Consider the following 18,734-nt stretch of genomic DNA (forward strand, 5'->3'; position numbering starts at 1 on the left):
AAGTTTGAATATGAAAAGATGCTGTGTCTCCAGGCAGCCTGATCTTGCCATTTGGATTAAATGGCATTTATTAAGAGATGTAGCAGTAGTAGTCTTGCATAACTTAGTTATATTATATCTTCGATAATTTTTTTCAGATACTCAAAATCGTACACAGTACTTATAAAAAGGGAAAAGAAAATTACATTTTAAAAATTTATTGTGTGCTTGGTGTTTGCAAAATGCCTTTATTAAAATAATTCTCCCGGCATTTTTACGGATAACATTATCTCAGTTGGAAAGACCTGGAAAAATTGTGAGAGTTTCTTACTGGCCTTTAAGATAGGCAGCTTGTGAGGGGCAGAGGTAGGGTTTTGAACAAGAGTTGTGTTTGGGTCCAGAAATTAGTTTTAATGGATTCAGTGTTTTTAAAGCTCCTCAGATGATTTTACAGATTTGACAAATTTCTTATTCTTTTTTTTTTTTAATATATTTTATTGACTTTTTACAGAGAGGAAGGGAGAGGGATAGAGAGCTAGAAACATCGATGAGAGAGAAACATTGATCAGCTGCCTCCTGCACACCCCCCACTGGGGATGTGCCCGCAACCAAGGCACATGCCCCTGGCCGGAATCGAACCCGGGACCCTTCAGTACGCAGGCCGACGCTCTATCCACTGAGCCAAACCGGTCAGGGCCACATTTCTTATTCTTAAGTCCCCCCAAGCTAGCCTATGGAGGGAAAAGACAGGGTGGGGCTGGTGGCAGTCAGTGTGATCGGTCAGAGCATTGATGATCCGGGGGTCAGACCTTACTCTCCCTCCACCAGATGTTCATGTCCACGAAGCTTTGCATGGGATCTTATGGGAGTGAATCTTCAAACCATCCACAGCCTTCAGTTAAGACAAATGGGCAGAACACAGTGTTGGTAGCTTAGACACAGCAGTTGATGAGAGGGATGGCGGAAGTGAAAGGGGAGACAGTCTTTTTAAGGGTTTTGGAGAGAGGGGAGGGCAGAGCTTGATATTTTTTCAGGAAGGACTCCAGCATATGTATAGGCTAAGGACAAGGCCTGCGGAAGAAGATGAGGGGGTGCTGGGCACCGCCCACTGAGGGGAGTGTTACAGGGCCATTTTGAGGCCAGGTTGGGGAACAAAAGGAAGAGATTGGAGGAGATTGCAGTAGAGAAGGATGGAGTTCCGCTGGTTAGCTGATGTTTGGAGTGGCAAGAAAAATGTTCAAATAAATTGCTGGCGGACCAGAATAGCTAAAGATAGGCGAGTTTCTTCAGGCTTTTCAGATCGTCTATGTCACATAACTTCTTGTAATGCAGGGTGTATCAAAATGGGAAACAAAAGCGAGAGGTTGCTCAATCATGTCATCTTTTGTTTTTCCCCTTCACATATGACAGCTTTTTCTGTCTGCCCTTAACCTCATCAGCACTTAAAATTTTTTTCTGTTGACAAGTGAAACAAAATCTTGTTAGAACCCCATCTCTGGGTTGAGTAATTACATTTAATTTTGAGGTGTAAATGTTAGGTTGTTCTGGGGTAAGTGGGGAGTGTTGGCCGCTTTACTTATAGCAATATATACCTGTAACCAATCAGCTGCAGTCCTCAATCTATTGGCACATTAGAATCAATTACTGGGGTCGGTTTTTTGTTAGTTAACCCTCGCCTGAGGATATCTCTCCTATGGATTTCTAGGGGGGGGAGGGAGAAGAAAGAGCAAGAGAAACATCTATGTGCTATTATAATCCATTCCATCTGGAGATGGGCTTGGATGTCAGTGCTTCTTAAAGCCCCGCAGATGATTTTCCTGTGCAGCCAAGGATGGGACCCTTGGCCTAGAATTGCGGGGCTGGTGGGGGTCCATGGCCCTATAGTTTGGTCATGCTGCGGGAGTTCCTGAGGGCAGGACCTGGCCCACAGTGGAGTGTCGTGGTCACTTGGCAGTCAGCCACTTCACAGATGCAGTTGCATTGGAGTAATAGTATAGAGCAGTGATGGCGAACCTATGACACGCATGTCAGAGGTGACACGCGAACTCATTTTTTTGGTTGATTTTTCTTTGTTAAATGGCATTTAAATATATAAAATAAATATAAATATAAGTCTTTGTTTTACTATGGTTGCAAAGGTAAAAAAATTTCTATATGTGACACAGCACCAGAGTTAAGTTAGGGTTTTTCAAAATGCTGACACGCTGAGCTCAAAAGGTTCGCCATCACTGGTCTAGAGGTTGAACCTTGAAAGAAAAGGTCCCCAAAAGTTTTGAAGTTTGTGTTAAAACCATGGGTAAGCTTGTTTAAAAACCACTTGGTGCCATTGATGATGCTAGCTGTGCAGTGCTTCCTGAAAAGTTTTTAAAAATGAGGTTTTATCACCCTTGTTTGTCTTGAGTGTACACATTTTTGCAGGCATTTAAGGCATTAGTAAATGGAGGACAGTTATGTTTCCTTGATATGACAGCTGATGTCCTGTCACCGGTTTGTTAAGTTGGATATAGTATTCATGAAACAGGAGCTTTTCACTTTGCCCTCTCATTTCTGTAACTACCTTCTCCTGGCTGATGTCACTGGTCATATTAAGTGTGAATAGTTCCTTAGTGCATGTATTTTCTATCTAAAACAAATGTTCCTTTTTTCTCTTCTGCTTGTAGGTTATGCAATGGTCTGTGCAGGATGGTTTATTCTTGAATTGGAGCTTCCGAAGACTGACAGATGCTGGTACTTCTTCTATAAGTGGACTCTAATTTCTTTTCTCAAGACAACTACATAAGCAGACAAAATTGCAAAGATCTGCCCTGTGTCGAGTATGACAGCCACGACTCGTGGCTCTCCAGTAGGAGGGAATGACAACCAGGGCCAGGCTCCTGATGGCCAGTCTCAGCCGCCCCTCCAGCAGAATCAGGTAGGACTTTAAGGAGGCTCATCAAAGTTACATTGGTATGTCTATTGGTACCGTGGGATACTTAACGAATGGACCATGTTCTGAAGAATTTGTAAAACAACCATAAACCATTTTTAGAAAAGTCAATGTTTGCTGTCACTCACAGGAACAAGAAAGCTCGGGTGTTGTAGATGGTGACACTTGAGTATGTAGTCCTTTTTCTGTGGGTCGTTAAAATTAAGTATTTAAAGCCATGTGTCAATTCTGGCGGAAAGCAAAAAGTCATCCAGCCCTATGACCCTGGGTAACTGATATAATAGATTAGGCATTCTCTAGTCAAGTGTAATCAAACAGAGCTGCGCAAGCCCTAGCCGGTATGGCTCAGTGGATAGAGCGTCAGCCTGCGGACTGAAGAGTCCCAGGTTCAATTCCGGTCAAGGGCACATACCTCAGTTGTGGGCTCCATCCCCAGTAGGGGGCGTGTGGGAGGCAGCTGATTGATGATTCCCTCTCATCATTCATGTTTCTCTCTCTCTCTGAAATCAATAAAAATATATTTTAAAAAGAAGGAAAGAAAAGAGCTGTACCTCCACCTTCCTCTCTCCCTGCCATTTAAGAAGTGAGCAGGTCATGTTTTAATATTTTTCCAAGTAAATGTGTCAACTTTATTTCTCTTTCTCTCCAGTCCCCACTTTTAAGACATAAAAGCACTGAAGGCCGTGGTCACAGGTCTTGGACAGAGTTAAGTCTTTCCTGTGTCATGAATTTGTTAGCCAGTATTCAGGTTTCTTTAAACATAGTCTAAGGTTGGGTGCCAAAGATTTCTATTTTTAAACCAGGAGCTAGTAGTGAAGTTTGAGTATCTTTTGCTCCCTTTTGTTCCAAGCTTCATACCTGTGTTGTGCATGGATTCCTAATGTCTTTTGCAATGTTTATGGCTTTCGTGGCTTTAAGCAAAATTAAATCTCTATTCTAGCCTTATTTTTATTTAAGGTGTTATTTTTTTTTATTATTATTGATTTCAGAGAGAAAGGGAGAGGGAGAGAGAGATAGAAACATCAATGATGAGAGAGAATCATGGATTGGCTGCCTCCTGCACGCCCCCTACTGGGAATCGAGCCCACAACCTAGGTATGTGCCCTTGAACGGAATTGAACCCAGGACTCTTCAGTCTGCAGACTGATGCTCTATCCACTGAGCCAAACCAGCTAGGGCTAAGGTGTTCTTGATAATTCTTAGAGCTCTTGGGTTTCAATTTATTATTATGTGGTATTCCATTTAATATTATGCATCTACATTATATTCTCTTCTAATCTTTGCAATTCGGAAAGTGATGATTTAAACAACAAAGGAACAAAATAAATTACATTCTTATCTATCGAGTCCCTCTTTCATTTTCTTATTCTCTACTTTTTAATGTTAGAATTTTAGTTTCGGTATTTCACAAGATTTGACACTGTTGGACCCAGAAGAAGGAACTATAGCATTAATCACTTCCCAGCTTAAAGCTTTCTTTTGGGATATGCTTTTACATATTGGCGTTGAAGGACTTGCTAAAATCCATCAGGTTCTTTTCACTTCACATGTAATATTTTTTTTAAGGGTGTTCCCTCCGGGGGAATTTTAGGCCCCGGTGTGTAGGAACGCTTGGTGGCACATGAAATAGCCCTGGCAAAGGCACTGGCTGAGCAAGCTTGGGTGCTGCTGGGTGGTGCGCTTTTCCGGGATGGAATTGGGCAATGCACATGCATATCAATAGCACTAGGAGATCGTTTCTACTGTTGTAGTAGTTCTATGTCCAGGATCCTATCCTAAGGAATGATTGAAGTTCAACACAAAGATGGATGTATAAGAAGATTCATTGCAGCAAATAAAAGTTGCAAAATACTAACTGTCCTTTCATTTGTTTAATTCATTTAATACGATATGGCATTAAACTTTTTATAAAAGATTCTTAATGATGTGTAGGAAAATGCCCAAATGTCAAATGGAAAGACACAGGCTTAATTAAGCAGGCATCATCCTAATTTTATTCAAACTATATACATATGTAGGCGGGGGTGTTTTTTGCTCATAGAACAAAGATTGGAAGGAAATAATTTTAAATGTTATTGGTGCTAATCTGTTGTTCCATTACAGGTATTTTCTTATTTTTGTCTTTATAATTTCTGTGAGCATGTATATAGGGATGTGTAAAAGTAGGTTTACAGTTGTGAGTACATGAAAGTTTATTATTTATAATATATATACCAGGGGGAAGGGGCTTTTAAAAAATAATAAGCCAGCGTTCCTAAGAATGAAGGTCCTAAAACTTTATTAGGTTGTGAAAGTATGCACAGCTGAAGTAGGGTGAAGAGAAAGATGAACTAGAAAGGAAGAATGAAAGAATAAAATTAGCCACATCGGGTGAAAATGATGTGATTTATTTTGAAACCACAATCATGAAGTTTTCATAGTTTCTGGAGAATGATCTGAGACTAGGGAAAGTATAGAATAAAGTTGTTTTTTTTCTCCTTCAAATTAAAAAATAAGTTATAAGTCAAAACTTTTAAATCTGTGAAATGTGACGTTTTCTGTTTGTGTAATAAAGTCTGTCGTGGTGGGAAGTGTAAGCAGAACAGCAGTCTACATTGTGATTAAGAACACAAACTGCAGAATGATATCTGGGTTCAAATCCTGACCACAGAGTTGGAGCTTTGTAACCTTGGGCTAATTCATGATGGTCTGAGTGTGTCTTTCCATCTGTTAAATGGCAGACTACTTCCTTAGGCTGTTGAGAATTAAATGAAATTCTTTTAAAGCATAGCCTGAAACCTAATATGTATGTCATTTCTCCCTAATCAGTATTGGTGTTTGAATTCTCAGATGTACATATGTTATAGAAAGCTAAATCTGGAATTGTTGATTTTTTAAGACGCCATCGCCTGATTCCTCCAATGAAAATTCCCCGGCAACTCCCCCAGATGAGCAAGGTCAGGGTGATGCCCCCCCACAGCTGGAAGAGGAGGAGCCTGCGTTCCCGCATGCGGACCTCGCCAAGTTGGATGACATGATCAATAGGTGAGTTGCTTCGGTTTGGCTTTGAGTGTGTGATACTCTCAGCATAGTGAGGGGTAGTGGACAGGAAAAGAGAGTGGACAGGCTACCATAGTCACCACACTGCCTCCTTAATAGCCTGGCATTGTCAAATAAGTCATTGTCAAGTACTTAGAACCTGTGGTTCTTAATGGATTTTAAAAATGAAAGGGCGCTGTGCCAATAGTTTTCAGATTGCTCGCAACCAGAGCTGGTATGCTTCTGCAGGAGAGCTGTGTGTGTGATTCCCTTTGAGATTTTATGAAGTTTTTTTCCTTACTGGCATGTTGGTTGCACGGCTGCTGGATGACTTGAATGATTTTTGCATGGCTCTGAGGTAAACCGGGTCATAGAGAGATCCTAGCTGGTCGGGCCTCCGCTGGCACCAGAGACAGCGCCGCCAGGATGCTGCCTACATCCTTTGCTGGGTCCTGGTTTGAGGGAGGCAGCGGGTTGGGTACCTGTGGAAGCGGATGAGTGAATTTGGAGACTCCCCTCCCACTTAGCCTTCAGGAAAAGTTGACAAAGTGATGAATTAAAGCAGAAATCAATCATTGCCTCCGAATTTTGTTCTTTGTGAGGAAATTGAAAACAACTAAGCAGTGACTCATCATAATGTCTTCTAATCTGAATCCTGAAAGAGGACTTTCCCACGAACTCTAACAATAGCTTATCCACTTAATTGACATTTGATTATGACAGTAGGTTTATATTCTATTAAAATAATTTTATTTCTCCCTCTCATAGCTGTATCTTCTGTTTGACAGTTCCTTAAAAGCGTTCAAAAACAAGTCTCACAGCGCAGATACCCTGCCAACCTTGTTTCAGTATTTTACTGTTATTTGAATATTAGTATTTTCATGATGACGTATTATAACTAGTAGCTCATTTATAGTGCACTAATCAACATCTTTTTATATTTTTCAAACTCGTAGGCCTCGGTGGGTGGTCCCAGTGTTGCCGAAAGGGGAATTAGAAATGCTTTTGGAAGCTGCTATTGACCTTAGTAAAAAAGGTGAGTTCCGGTATTGGTACACTCTGCATAGTGTGCGCTGCTACATAGCCTTTCACTCCATCGCCGAGCACTTGACTTTTCCTCTTTCACATCTAACAATGTTTTCTTGACATGGCTTGTGATATATGCCTAGAGCAGTGGTTCTCAACCTGTGGGTCGCGACCCCTTTGGCGGTTGAACAACTCTTTCACAGGGTTCCCCTAAGACCATCCTGCATATCAGATATTTACATGACGATTCCTAACAGTAGCAACATTACAGTTATGAAGTAGCAACGAAAATAATTTTATGGTTGGGTCACACCATGAGGAACTGTATTTAAAGGGCCAGAAGGTTGAGAACCACTGGCCTAGAGCAAAGGTTCATGTCCTTTGGACAGCCTTAAGGGTGTTTGTAAACTTTCTGAAGTTATACATAAAATCTGTGTACATGCATATTTAAAGCAAACTGCCTAGCTTACATGGTTTTTTATTTAATACACAGGAAAAGTTTTATTTTTCTCTAAAAAACTTAAAAGATGAGGTCAGTTTTTTTATTTTTTTCAATAAGCCAAGAAAAAGGCATCTGGTCTTTTTTTTTTAATATATTTTATTGACTTTTTACAGAGAGGAAGAGAGAGAGATAGAGTGTTAGAAACATCGATGAGAGAGAAACATCGATCAGCCGCCTCCTGCACACCCCCTACTGGGGATGTGCCCGCAACCCAGGCACATGCCCCTGACCGGAATCGAACCTGGGACCTTTCAGTCCGCAGGCTGACGCTCTATCCACTGAGCCAAACCGGTTTCGGCGGCATCTGGTCTTTTTATTCTATCATCTGGAAGTAAATACTTAATGTTGGAATTAATCTTTTTCCCCAATGACTTTGGTCTACTTCAGGTGCAGTTGGATTCTCCTTAGCAAAGGACTACTATTGTAGCATTCTCTATTCACTTTTTTAGGAATTGGAAATTAAAATAAAGGGCAGTTACAGTTTTTGAAATAAATATGTTTTTATTGATTTCAGAGAGAAGGAAGAGGGAGAGAGAGAAGCATCAATAATGAGAGAGAATCATGGATCAGCTGCCTCCTGCACGCCCCACACTGGGGCTCTAGCCTGCCACTTGGGCATGTGCCCTGACTGGGCATTAAACTGTGACCTCCTGGTTCATAGGTTGATGATCAACCACTGAGCCACACTGTCCAGTCGGACAGTTACATTTCAGTTCCTGAAATAGGGTAGCCATGGATATGTTCTAGTTGTCAGTAGGTATAAATAATGTAAAAAGCAACGAAAACGCATGATCAGATTTCAATTATTTTCCACTGCCTCAAGTATTTTATGTTCATTTGCACATTTATTTATCAATTCAAATTTTTAGAGACTTCTGTCCTTGACATGATCTAGGCACTGGACATGTATCTTCCCCACCTCTATATTTCTTTTCTGGGACTATCTTGTCATTTCTTTTATATAATTAAAATCCTAAAGTTGTAATCGGCCTTTGCTAGCTGTCAGTGAATAGTTTATAATTACTTACTACCTTTTATTGTATAATTAGACATCATAAAACAACCAGAGAAATATTTTGTTTACATTAATTGTTTTCCCCTTTTCCTTAGGCCTTGATGTTAAAAGTGAAGCATGTCAGCGATTCTTTCGAGATGGGCTCACAATATCCTTCACTAAAATCCTTACAGACGAGGCAGTGAGTGGCTGGAAGTTTGAAATTCACGTGAGTCTTGCATTTTGACTTTAAAAAATTCAGATTTATGAAGTGATACTTGTATTTTTCATTCATACACACACACACGTATTTGGATAATATGTATATTTGATCCTTTGGTTGAATTAAAAAGGTTTGAAAATGCAGAAGTTTGAGAATGCTTTTTATAAATTATTTCTATTGAAGGAAGCGTGGTCATTTAGAATGAGTATGAGCTTTAGATTTAGGAAACGGGTTTAATATGCGACCTTAGGCAACTCACCGCATTTCATTGACATGGTGATGCTCTTAGTTGTGAGGTGCACTGCTCATTTCTTATGTGCCACTAAGGGAGAAACATACCCAAGATAGGGATCTAATACCTGGGACACTAGGTTAGTGCAGAGAAATCAACCCACCATACAGAGACAGCAAAGAAACCTACATGCCTCAACCTTGGCATGTGACAGAGGGGAAAACGGAAAATTTAAGCCACAAGCCGCTATTCAAACATATTTGTAGTCTTGAATTCAAATCGTAGTTGTGGCACAAAAAACCTCTCCAGTGGAGAATTGAAAGCATTCTCAGGTGTCACCAAGTGACTGGCGAAAGCACACAAGCCCTCTATGGACACTTTCAGTCTAGCAAAATGCACTGTAACTATAGACCTGGAAACTTGGCAAGTGCTGGCACATTTTCGCCTTGAGGCTTAGCAAATCTCCACCTTGGATAATTGCTGTATTGTTTCCATTTTAGAATTGCTGCCTCTAGTATATAAATTCCAAAGAGAAAAACAGTGGTAATTTGCATCTTGTCTGTGGACATACAGCATTGCCTTCTTCGTTTTCTAAGCCGTTCCAAATGGCTTTTGAAACTAGGTACTATGTAAATTATAAAGTAGATGCACATTTGTCTTTTGATATGTCCGTTTGATCCCAATATTAGTGAAATGTCCAAATGATCAATATAGATGAATGGAAAGAGCATTACAACATAATTAATGAAGATCAGAAAGTATTTGTTTGGAATTGCAATGTTTTGATGTTGTGAATCACCTTTCCCCCATATCTATAACAGAGGTGTATTATCAATAACACTCATCGCCTGGTGGAACTATGTGTGGCCAAGTTGTCCCAAGACTGGTTTCCACTTCTAGAACTTCTCTCCATGGCCTTAAATCCTCATTGCAAGTTCCATATCTACAATGGTACCCGTCCGTGCGAATCCATGTCCTCAAGTGTTCAGCTGGCTGAAGATGAACTCTTCGCTCGTTCTCCAGACCCTCGCTCACCAAAAGTGTGTGGTTTGTTATTTTCACAATTCCCTGTTACAGTTGCTTTGCTGTGCCACAGAACTTTAAGCGATTGAACCTCCTAGCAACGTAGGGAAGAATAATGTAATATTGCTCTTAAAGAGGTCTGCATTACTTTGTGTTTGGGGATTTCTTTTTCTGCTTTATTGAGGTATAATTGACAAAATAGCTTTGGACTGGATTTTTTTTAAGCTTTCACTATGTAGTTAGTCCCCATTGTTCTGCCCAGCCTCTTGGGAAATCGTGCTGATTTGGGTTAGTATAAAGCAAACCGTATTTTTCCTTTTAAATACTACTCTGACCAAGGCTACAATTATGTCCAAGATTTCGACTCCAAGATCAAGTATATCCTATAAGTGTCTAATGTGTCATAAAAGTAAAGTTACAGAAATGATAAATGAAAGCAAAAAGAGTAAAACATCAATATCAATGAAATAGTATACATAAATGCAATTATGTAAAAGTTCTCTGATGTAAATTTTTTATATCGGCATAAACGGTGTATACTTTAAAATATATCCCTAACTGTATAATTCTTACGTAAATATTATATAATTAACAATATATTTTTAATTTTTAGACATTAGGGAGACATTTTTAATATTGTGGGCCCTATAAATAGAAAAAAACAGCCAGGAAAATTTCAATTTATGCATGTGATGGTGGGTTTATTCTATTAGAAGTGAAAATGGTCACAAGGTATTGAATTTAGAGCTGAGGTTTTCTGATACTTCCCAAGGCTCATATTATTGCCACTTCCGGCTTATTTGTGCTTGAGCAAATCAAATTAATTTTGAAATGGTGGCAATCTCCAAAATATACCTGTATTCCTGTCTTTATTTTAGTTTATGTTTTCCTGTGTAGGTCAGTAATAATCTGTAAGAGACTCACAGGGAACAACTTAATTTAAGATGGATTCTAGTTGAAGATATTTTCTTTCAAGCCTAGCTATTGAGTATTAATAATTACTGAGTATTCCTGATTGTTTAAACATACATTGCAGCTGAAAACTTGGGGAGCTTATATCAGCCTAATGGTTTCATCCCGATTACTGAGGTAAAAGTACATCACATCAGTGTGTGTGTGCTTAGGGTTGCTGGATGCCAAGAGGCACCTGGTGAATTGTTTTGAATTAGCTTATAAGACCAAATAAAAAGGTAGGGAATAATGAATTTATAGAAATACGACAGTTGATTTATTAGAGATTTTCGTTAATTTAGATTCTCATAAAACCACATCAGAACTATCCCGAACTCCAGCCTATTGTCTCTTTAAATTAGTTCCTTTTAGCATTTTTCATTTTTGCTAGACATGGCTTTTGGTTTTTCGATTGTGGCAGAAATTATTTTGCTTAAGGCTTAGTGGAGAAACTGGCTTCTAAAATGTGGCCTCTTTTAGAAGAAGGCACGGTATCAGGTCATCATGTGTACATAAATGTTTAGACACATTTGATTCTTAGATCTGTAACATTTTAATTCACTTAAGTTTCCACATGTAAGCATGCCTTTAGCTACTTAGTACCCGTTGGCATTTTGAGTTGCTGTTATTTCTTTGGGAAGCAGTTGAAAGACAACCTATACTATTACATCGTGGTGCCTCTAAGATGAGAACTGAGTGCATTCCCATGAGTCAGCAAAAGCATCAACCTGCATGTTCTAGTTAGGAGAATCAGATCATACCAGGGGTTGGTTACCTGTAACAAAAAATGAATTCAAACATCTTAGTTACTGAATATATCCTTCGAGTGTGTGTGTGTGTGTGTGTGTTTTTAAAGAATCTTTTATCCTCTTAGATTTTTAAAAATATGTTTTCAGATGATAAAAAGGTATTTTCATATGATGGGATTTATGAAATCAAAGTCTGGCTTCTAATTCCTGTGCACCAGCTATATTGGTCTGAGCAGACAGCTGTGCCTTAGTCATGAACTCTGTCCGGCTACTTAGACTTCTGTGTCTCAGCGTTACTGTGAGCATGTGCAGTATTTTGTGCTGTTGGGTTTTTTAAAGGTGGTTTTACATAATAATTTTCTTTTATTGAATTTCTTGCTTCTAGTATGTTTCAGTCAAGAAATGACTTCAGATAGTACTTTTGCCCCTAAAGGCAGGAAGTTAACTTTCTTCATTAACTGTATTGCAGGGTTGGCTAGTGGATCTCCTCAACAAATTCGGCACTTTAAATGGGTTCCAGATTTTGCATGATCGTTTTATTAGTGGATCAGCATTAAATGTTCAAATAATTGCAGCTCTTATTAAGTAAGTTGTGTTTTAAAATAAATCTTCAGTGCATTCTAGAAATTGCTCGATAAATTGAGTTTCTCTTTTCAAGTATGGTTTCTTCTTTAACTGATAATTTGGATTTTTTAAGTTAATATAAATAGTCAAGTTCAGTCCTAGTTGCTTGTAAGAAATCATGTATTACAAGAGTAATCCTTATTGCCTTTCTTATTTCAGACCATTTGGACAAAGCTACGAATTTCTCACTCTTCACACGGTGAAAAAGTACTTTCTTCCAATCATAGAAATGGTTCCACAGTTTTTAGAAAACTTAACTGATGAAGAGCTGAAAAAAGAAGCAAAGAATGAAGCCAAAAATGATGCCCTCTCAATGATTATTAAATCTTTGAAGAATTTAGCATCAAGGGTTCCAGGACAAGAAGAAACTGTAAAAAATTTAGAAATATTTAGGTTAAAAATGATACTTAGGTAAGATATTTTCCTCTTGAAACAATTATTTATTGCACACTTAGAATCATACTTACTGAGTTTCTTTTACAGATTATTGCAAATTTCTTCCTTTAATGGAAAGATGAATGCACTGAATGAGGTTAATAAGGTGATTTCTAGTGTCTCGTACTACACTCACCGGCATGGGAACCCCGAGGAGGAAGAGTGGCTCACAGCTGAACGAATGGCAGTAAGTCCTTGATTTTCCTCTCATGAATATACCCAAGGCAAAAGATAGAATAGCTCTACTCAAAGTCAGTGTTTGCATTTCAGAGAAAACCGTGAAATTGACAGGTGTTTGGATTGATTTATGACTCTGCTAATCCTGATAATTTTTTGCAATAGTTTATTATTTGGTAACTAGAGGCCGGTGCACGAAATTTGTGTAAGGGGCTCCACCCTCGCAGCCCAGGCTTCATCTGGAAGGTCGTCTGGACAGTCGTTCTGTCCGGGCTAATTAGCGTGTTAGCTCTTTATTATATAGGATGATATGAGCATCTTAGCACACCTGTGGTCAACTTACTGCTGAAATAATTATTAGCTTGTTGGGTGGGGTTGGTTGAAAAGGAGCATATAAAGATCATCTTGGAAATAGATTGGTCAGTATTTGATACTTAAAGATTTTCAAATAGGAAATACAGCTGCTAGAATAAGATCTACATGATTTACTGTTTGTTCTTTTTAAGAACTTAAGCACTTAACATTTATATCATTTTGACATTGAAAGTTTAGGAAACCTTATTTACCATACATGTTTGTATATATGGCATTTTCTTAACTATTGCTAAATAATACTGCTTGTAATTTTTTAAAAATTGTATTCAGTTTATTTAAACTTAAAGTTGCCGAAACCGGTTTGGCTCAGTGGATAGAGCGTCGGCCTGCGGACTGAAAGGTCCCAGGTTCGATTCCGGTCAAGGGCATGTGCCTGGGTTGCGGGCACATCCCCAGTAGGAGATGTGCAGGAGGCAGCTGATGGATGTTTCTCTCTCATCGATGTTTCTAACTATCTCTCTCCCTTCCTCTCTGTAAAAAATCAATAAAATATATTTAAATAAATAAATAAATAAATAAACTTAAAGTGGGTGGGGGGTCAAAACAGTTCACTCATTTCTCTTATCCCCTGCCTCTTGCAACCACCCATCTGTTCTCTATGCGCTTTCTTTGGTGTGTTTATTTGTCTGGCTTATTGTACTTAACGTAGGCCCCCGGTTGTCACAAACGGCAAGGTTTCATTCTTTTTGTGTGTGTGTGTGGCTGAATAATATTCCAGTGTGTGCACCAGTTTCTTTACCCACTCCTCTATCAGTGGGCACTTGGGTTGCTCCCTTATCTTGGCTATTGTACAGAATGTTGCAGTGAGAGTGCAGATATCTCTATGAGAGAAGCTCATTTCTTTGGGAAATGTGCCCTCTAGTGGGATTCCTGGATCATATGCCAGTTCTGTTTTTAACAAACCTCTGTCCTTTTTCCAAGCTGGTTGCACAAATTTACATTCCCAACCACAGTGTACAAGGGTTCCTTTTTTTCATCTCTTCACCAACACTTACTTGTTGTCTTTTCGATGATGCCACTTTTTTAAAAATATATTTCATTGATTTTTTACAAAGAGGAAGGGAGAGGGATAGAGAGTTAGAAACATTGATCAGCTGCCTCCTGCACGCCTCCCACCGGGGCTGTGCCCGCAACCAAGGTACATGCCCTTGACCAGAATCGAACCCGGGACCCTTCAGTCCGCAGGCCAACGCTCTATCCACTGAGCCAAACCTGCCAGGGCTCGATGATGCCACTTTCACAGGTGCGAGGTACTAGCTCATTGTGGTTTTGAGTCGCATTTTCCCTGGTGACTGATGCTGAGCATCTTTTCATGGACCTGTTGGCCATCTCGATGTCATCTTTGGGAAAACGTCTATTCAGATCTTCTGCCCATTTTTAAATTGGATTGCTTTTTTGCTATTGAGTTGTATAAGTTCTATACATATTTTGGATATTAGCTCCTTAATAGATACACGATTTGCAGTTACTTTCTCCCATCCAGTAGGTTGCCTTCTAGTTTTGTTGATAGTTTCTTTTTCTGTGTGGAAGCTTTTGTTTGATGGAGGCTTGCCTGTTTATCTTTGCTTTGGTTATAATGTAGTTTTTAAAGGAAGTATGCTGCTTTAAAAAGATGGGTCGAATCACCTTAGTGCATACTCTCTGACAGTACTGGCGAGACCTCTGTGTAAGAACTGCCCTTGTTCTCAAGGTCCTTCTGTTTAACTGGGGAGAATGATTCGAATGTGATACAAGGTATGGAGAGGTGCCTAGTCATCGGCCCTGAGCTAGGGGTTTAGGTGGAAGACGAAAGGTTTTCTGTGTGTTGTCTGTCCATTCAGGCAGATCCCTTTAAAAGCTTCTGTGTTTAGTTCCTGCTTTAAGACGATTTCCGAATTGTGTTTAGGAATGGATACAGCAGAACAACATCTTATCCATCGTCTTGCGAGACAGCCTGCACCAGCCACAGTACGTGGAGAAGCTGGAGAAGATTCTTCGTTTCGTCATCAAAGAAAAGGCTCTGACCTTACAAGACCTTGATAATATCTGGGCAGCACAGGTATGGAATGTAGAATAGTGGCTATTTGAATTTTAAAAGAAAGAAAGACGTTAATACTAAAGAAATAGAGTAGTTGGTAATATTAATATATTTAAATGCTTGTTGTTTACAGCGATCCTGTCAGGAATCTTTTTGAAATAGCCAATAATATTTTTTAATAAAAATATATAACATTATCACGGGATGTATTTGGTCATTGTGGGTGGTTTTAATAAATAAGAGGCAAACTGTGAAATAATAAGGAATGTCTATTAAAAGAGTGAAGGACATCTCTAATTGGTTTCTTCAAAAACAATACAAAGAAAAAGGTCACTGTGAGGAGTGTGATCACTAGATTGTTTATAAAAATCTATAATTAAAGGATTTGTAGTTTCTCAGAAAGAAGAAAAAACGCTTTTATTTCAGGGCTGGAAACTGATTGTTTTTCTCCTACGTGCAGTGTTAAAATTGGCACATTAAATTCAATAACGAAGGTTCACGTGAATTCCCATGCATATCAAAAAATTAAATTGTCAGATTTTAGATGGCAGTTTTAAAGCATTTAAAATGTCACACGTTTTTTATGTTCGTGTTTACACAGATGAAGCTGGGAATACTTTATTAATTAACTAGGGGGCGGGGGCGGGGAGGGGAGCACCGGAGGGCTCCAGGGCGGGTCAAGCCCATCTCTCCCAGTGCCAATCAGCTGGACCCCAGCAGCAAGCTAACCTACCAGTCGGAGCGTCTGCCCCCTGGTGGTCCGTGCATGTAATAGCGACTGGTGGAATGAATGTTCAGACACTTGGCATATTAGGCTTGTATTATACAGGATGGTTGTCAGCAGGCCCTATACACTCCTTCCCTGCTGTTCAAAGTCTCTGGTTTTCTTTGGGTTTTCACTAGGCGGGGAAGCACGAGGCCATTGTGAAGAATGTACATGATTTACTGGCAAAGTTGGCCTGGGATTTTTCTCCTGAACAACTCGATCATCTCTTTGATTGCTTTAAGGTAAGAGTTAACATAAATTAAAGGAGCACCATTTTATTTTTAATAAATTTCATTCGTTAGATCTGTGAGTTGTTCTAGATCAGTGGTTTCCTACCTTCTGGCCCTTTAAATACCGTTCCTCATGGTGTGACCCAACCATAAAATTATTTTTGTTGCTGCTTCATCACTGTCATGTTGCTACTGTGATGAATCGTCATGTAAATATCTGATATGCAGGATGGTCTTAGGCGACCCCTGTGAAAGGGTCGTTCGACCGCCAAAGGGGTCGTGACCCACAGGTTGAGAACTGCTGTTCTAGATAATCACTATGAAGAATTCTGTGCTCAGCCATGTTTCTGTGGTGAATATATAGCTAATCTGGGGACTGTAAGCAGTGAGAAAGAAATACGTTGTTTCATGTCATTTAAATGTCTTTTCTAGGCGAGTTGGACAAATGCAAGTAAAAAGCAGCGGGAGAAGCTGCTGGAGCTGATTCGTCGTCTTGCGGAGGATGACAAGGACGGTGTGATGGCGCACAAGGTGCTGAACCTCCTGTGGAACCTGGCCCACAGCGACGACGTGCCTGTGGACATCATGGACCTGGCCCTCAGCGCCCACATCAAAATACTCGATTACAGCTGCTCCCAGGTGAGCGGGTGCCGCTCGGCGCCTTTCTCTCTCTCTCTCTCTCTCTCTCTCTCTCTCTCTCTCTCTCTCTCTCGCTCTTCTTCACAATTAGGGTGGCTTAGCTACAGAATAGTCTCAGGTTATTCCAATATTATTTTTGAAGCAATTTTCAAGGATTGATTTACTTTGTTCGTATAAGTTTACGTCCTCTTCTTAGGTGTTTGGGGTATCATCTGAAAAGCGTTTTAGTCTCCTTGGGAGAAAGGCAGTACAGCCCACACAGGCCGTATGGTGGTGGTGGTTTGTTACATGTATGGTGCTGAAATGCCACTTTCAACCACATCATGAGATAGAAGATATTAAAGCTGGTTAGAGACTTCAGATGGTGAGGGAAGTTACGTTTTCTTTGCTTATAGAGAAGTTAGAAAAAATTAATAAAATTTCCTAAACAGCAAAGCATTCAGTGCCTTTTCCTGCAAACAAATGACACAACAGCTTCCCTGCATTCTAACTTGTGGTATATGTATCCTTTTAATTCATGCACGGACATTGCTGAACAACCAGTTTCTCACTTAATTAGAGCTATTTGCTACACCGATGAACTGAAATTTCAGTAAGAGCTGAAATAAGCTCAAGTAGGTGTGTGTGACAGATGCTACTGTTTTTGACTGCTTGTTTGTGACCGTTCGTTAAGTATTTATTTAATATAGCAACCAGTAACTGGAGACACACAAAACAATTCGAACTTAAAATTAAGTGCGCAGACCTGCATTTCTGATTATTATTGACTGGGGAAGGAGTAAAGTACATGAGGTATGAGAAGTAAACATGGTACATGAAATAACGTTGGCTCTAACTGTGCTTATACACGTTTCTGGCCCTTTCTCTCCTTGTGTGTATGTGGACATGTCCTTGTTTTTATTTGTGGTGAAATTTAGTTGCCATATCATCATTGGCAAAAATATCCTCAATGTTCCTCGGTGTACTAAAAGCAAAGCTGTGTAGTGTAACCATCAGGGTTCTCTGTTATTGCTGAATTTTATTATTTGGTAGAATCTCTAAAACCATTGATAATAGCTCAATGCCCACTTCCTGGCAAATGTTTCAAATCCCAGTTTCTGTCAGTGTGCCTAATGCTTCATCTCTAGACCTTTGTGTAGCTAGCTATAGCTGTATCCGAGTCTCTGTCATAGCGAACTTTTCTAATGTCTTACTTTTTAGAGTTTTGATAGTAAATGTGAAATAAACATGTACTTAAAGCAACTTTTCAAATTATCATTGACCTCTTTACTGCAGTTACGGCATAATGTTTGTGTTGCTAATCGTACAAGAGAAGCTCTGTTTTATAATTGTGAAAGCTATATTGACCTGTATAAAACATTGAAATCGTTTAAGGACCGTGACACACAGAAGATCCAGTGGATAGATCGCTTTATAGAAGAACTTCGTACAAATGACAAATGGGTCATCCCCGCTCTGAAACAAATTAGAGAAATTTGTAGTTTGTTTGGGGAGGCACCTCAGAATTTGAGGTAAGGCTTTTAACAGAACATTTCAGCATTTTCATTGATGGCTTTTGAAAAGAAACAGCAGCATTATCAGCTGGTAGAAGCAAACAAGAAAATTAGACTGGGCCAATCGGCTGAGAGAAGAGTTTATTTGGAAGAAAAGATTATCATAACCACCTCCTTGATTTTACTGATGAGGAAGTAAGCTACAATTAAGTGATACATATCACAAGCAAGACAATAATACTGCCTTCAGGTTCTGGGTTCAGAATTCCCTCTTCCTTCCAGCAAGTGAGCCGGGCAGTGTCATGGCTTGTGCTGCGTCAGTTTCATCTCTCATTTCCGTTTTTCCTTCCTGCCC

At 39.5% G+C, this 18,734-nt stretch overlaps 1 protein-coding gene across 9 annotated transcripts in view; it reads left to right on the plus strand.

The window, feature by feature from the left end:
- Nucleotides 1-18,734, plus strand: part of LOC132223847 (probable ubiquitin carboxyl-terminal hydrolase FAF-X) — a 71,885-nt gene that overhangs the window by 15,774 nt on the left and 37,377 nt on the right. For 4 of the 9 annotated variants that reach the window (XM_059678881.1, XM_059678882.1, XM_059678889.1 and 1 more), the window contains exons 2-13: nt 2,640-2,890; nt 5,784-5,929; nt 6,880-6,959; nt 8,562-8,674; nt 9,722-9,940; nt 12,093-12,208; nt 12,407-12,658; nt 12,731-12,869; nt 15,120-15,272; nt 16,155-16,259; nt 16,680-16,886; nt 18,162-18,397. In XM_059678881.1, coding sequence (XP_059534864.1) covers nt 2,795-2,890; nt 5,784-5,929; nt 6,880-6,959; nt 8,562-8,674; nt 9,722-9,940; nt 12,093-12,208; nt 12,407-12,658; nt 12,731-12,869; nt 15,120-15,272; nt 16,155-16,259; nt 16,680-16,886; nt 18,162-18,397 — 1,862 coding nt within the window. In that variant the 5' untranslated portion in view covers nt 2,640-2,794. Of the gene's footprint in view, nt 1-2,639; nt 2,891-5,783; nt 5,930-6,879; nt 6,960-8,561; nt 8,675-9,721; nt 9,941-12,092; nt 12,209-12,406; nt 12,659-12,730; nt 12,870-15,119; nt 15,273-16,154; nt 16,260-16,679; nt 16,887-18,161; nt 18,398-18,734 lie in introns of those variants that run through there. The other 5 variants (XM_059678884.1, XM_059678886.1, XM_059678885.1 and 2 more) reach the window with 2 other exon arrangements.

This window comes from Myotis daubentonii, chromosome X, assembly GCF_963259705.1.
Source record: "Myotis daubentonii chromosome X, mMyoDau2.1, whole genome shotgun sequence".
Classification (NCBI taxonomy): domain Eukaryota; kingdom Metazoa; phylum Chordata; class Mammalia; order Chiroptera; family Vespertilionidae; genus Myotis; species Myotis daubentonii.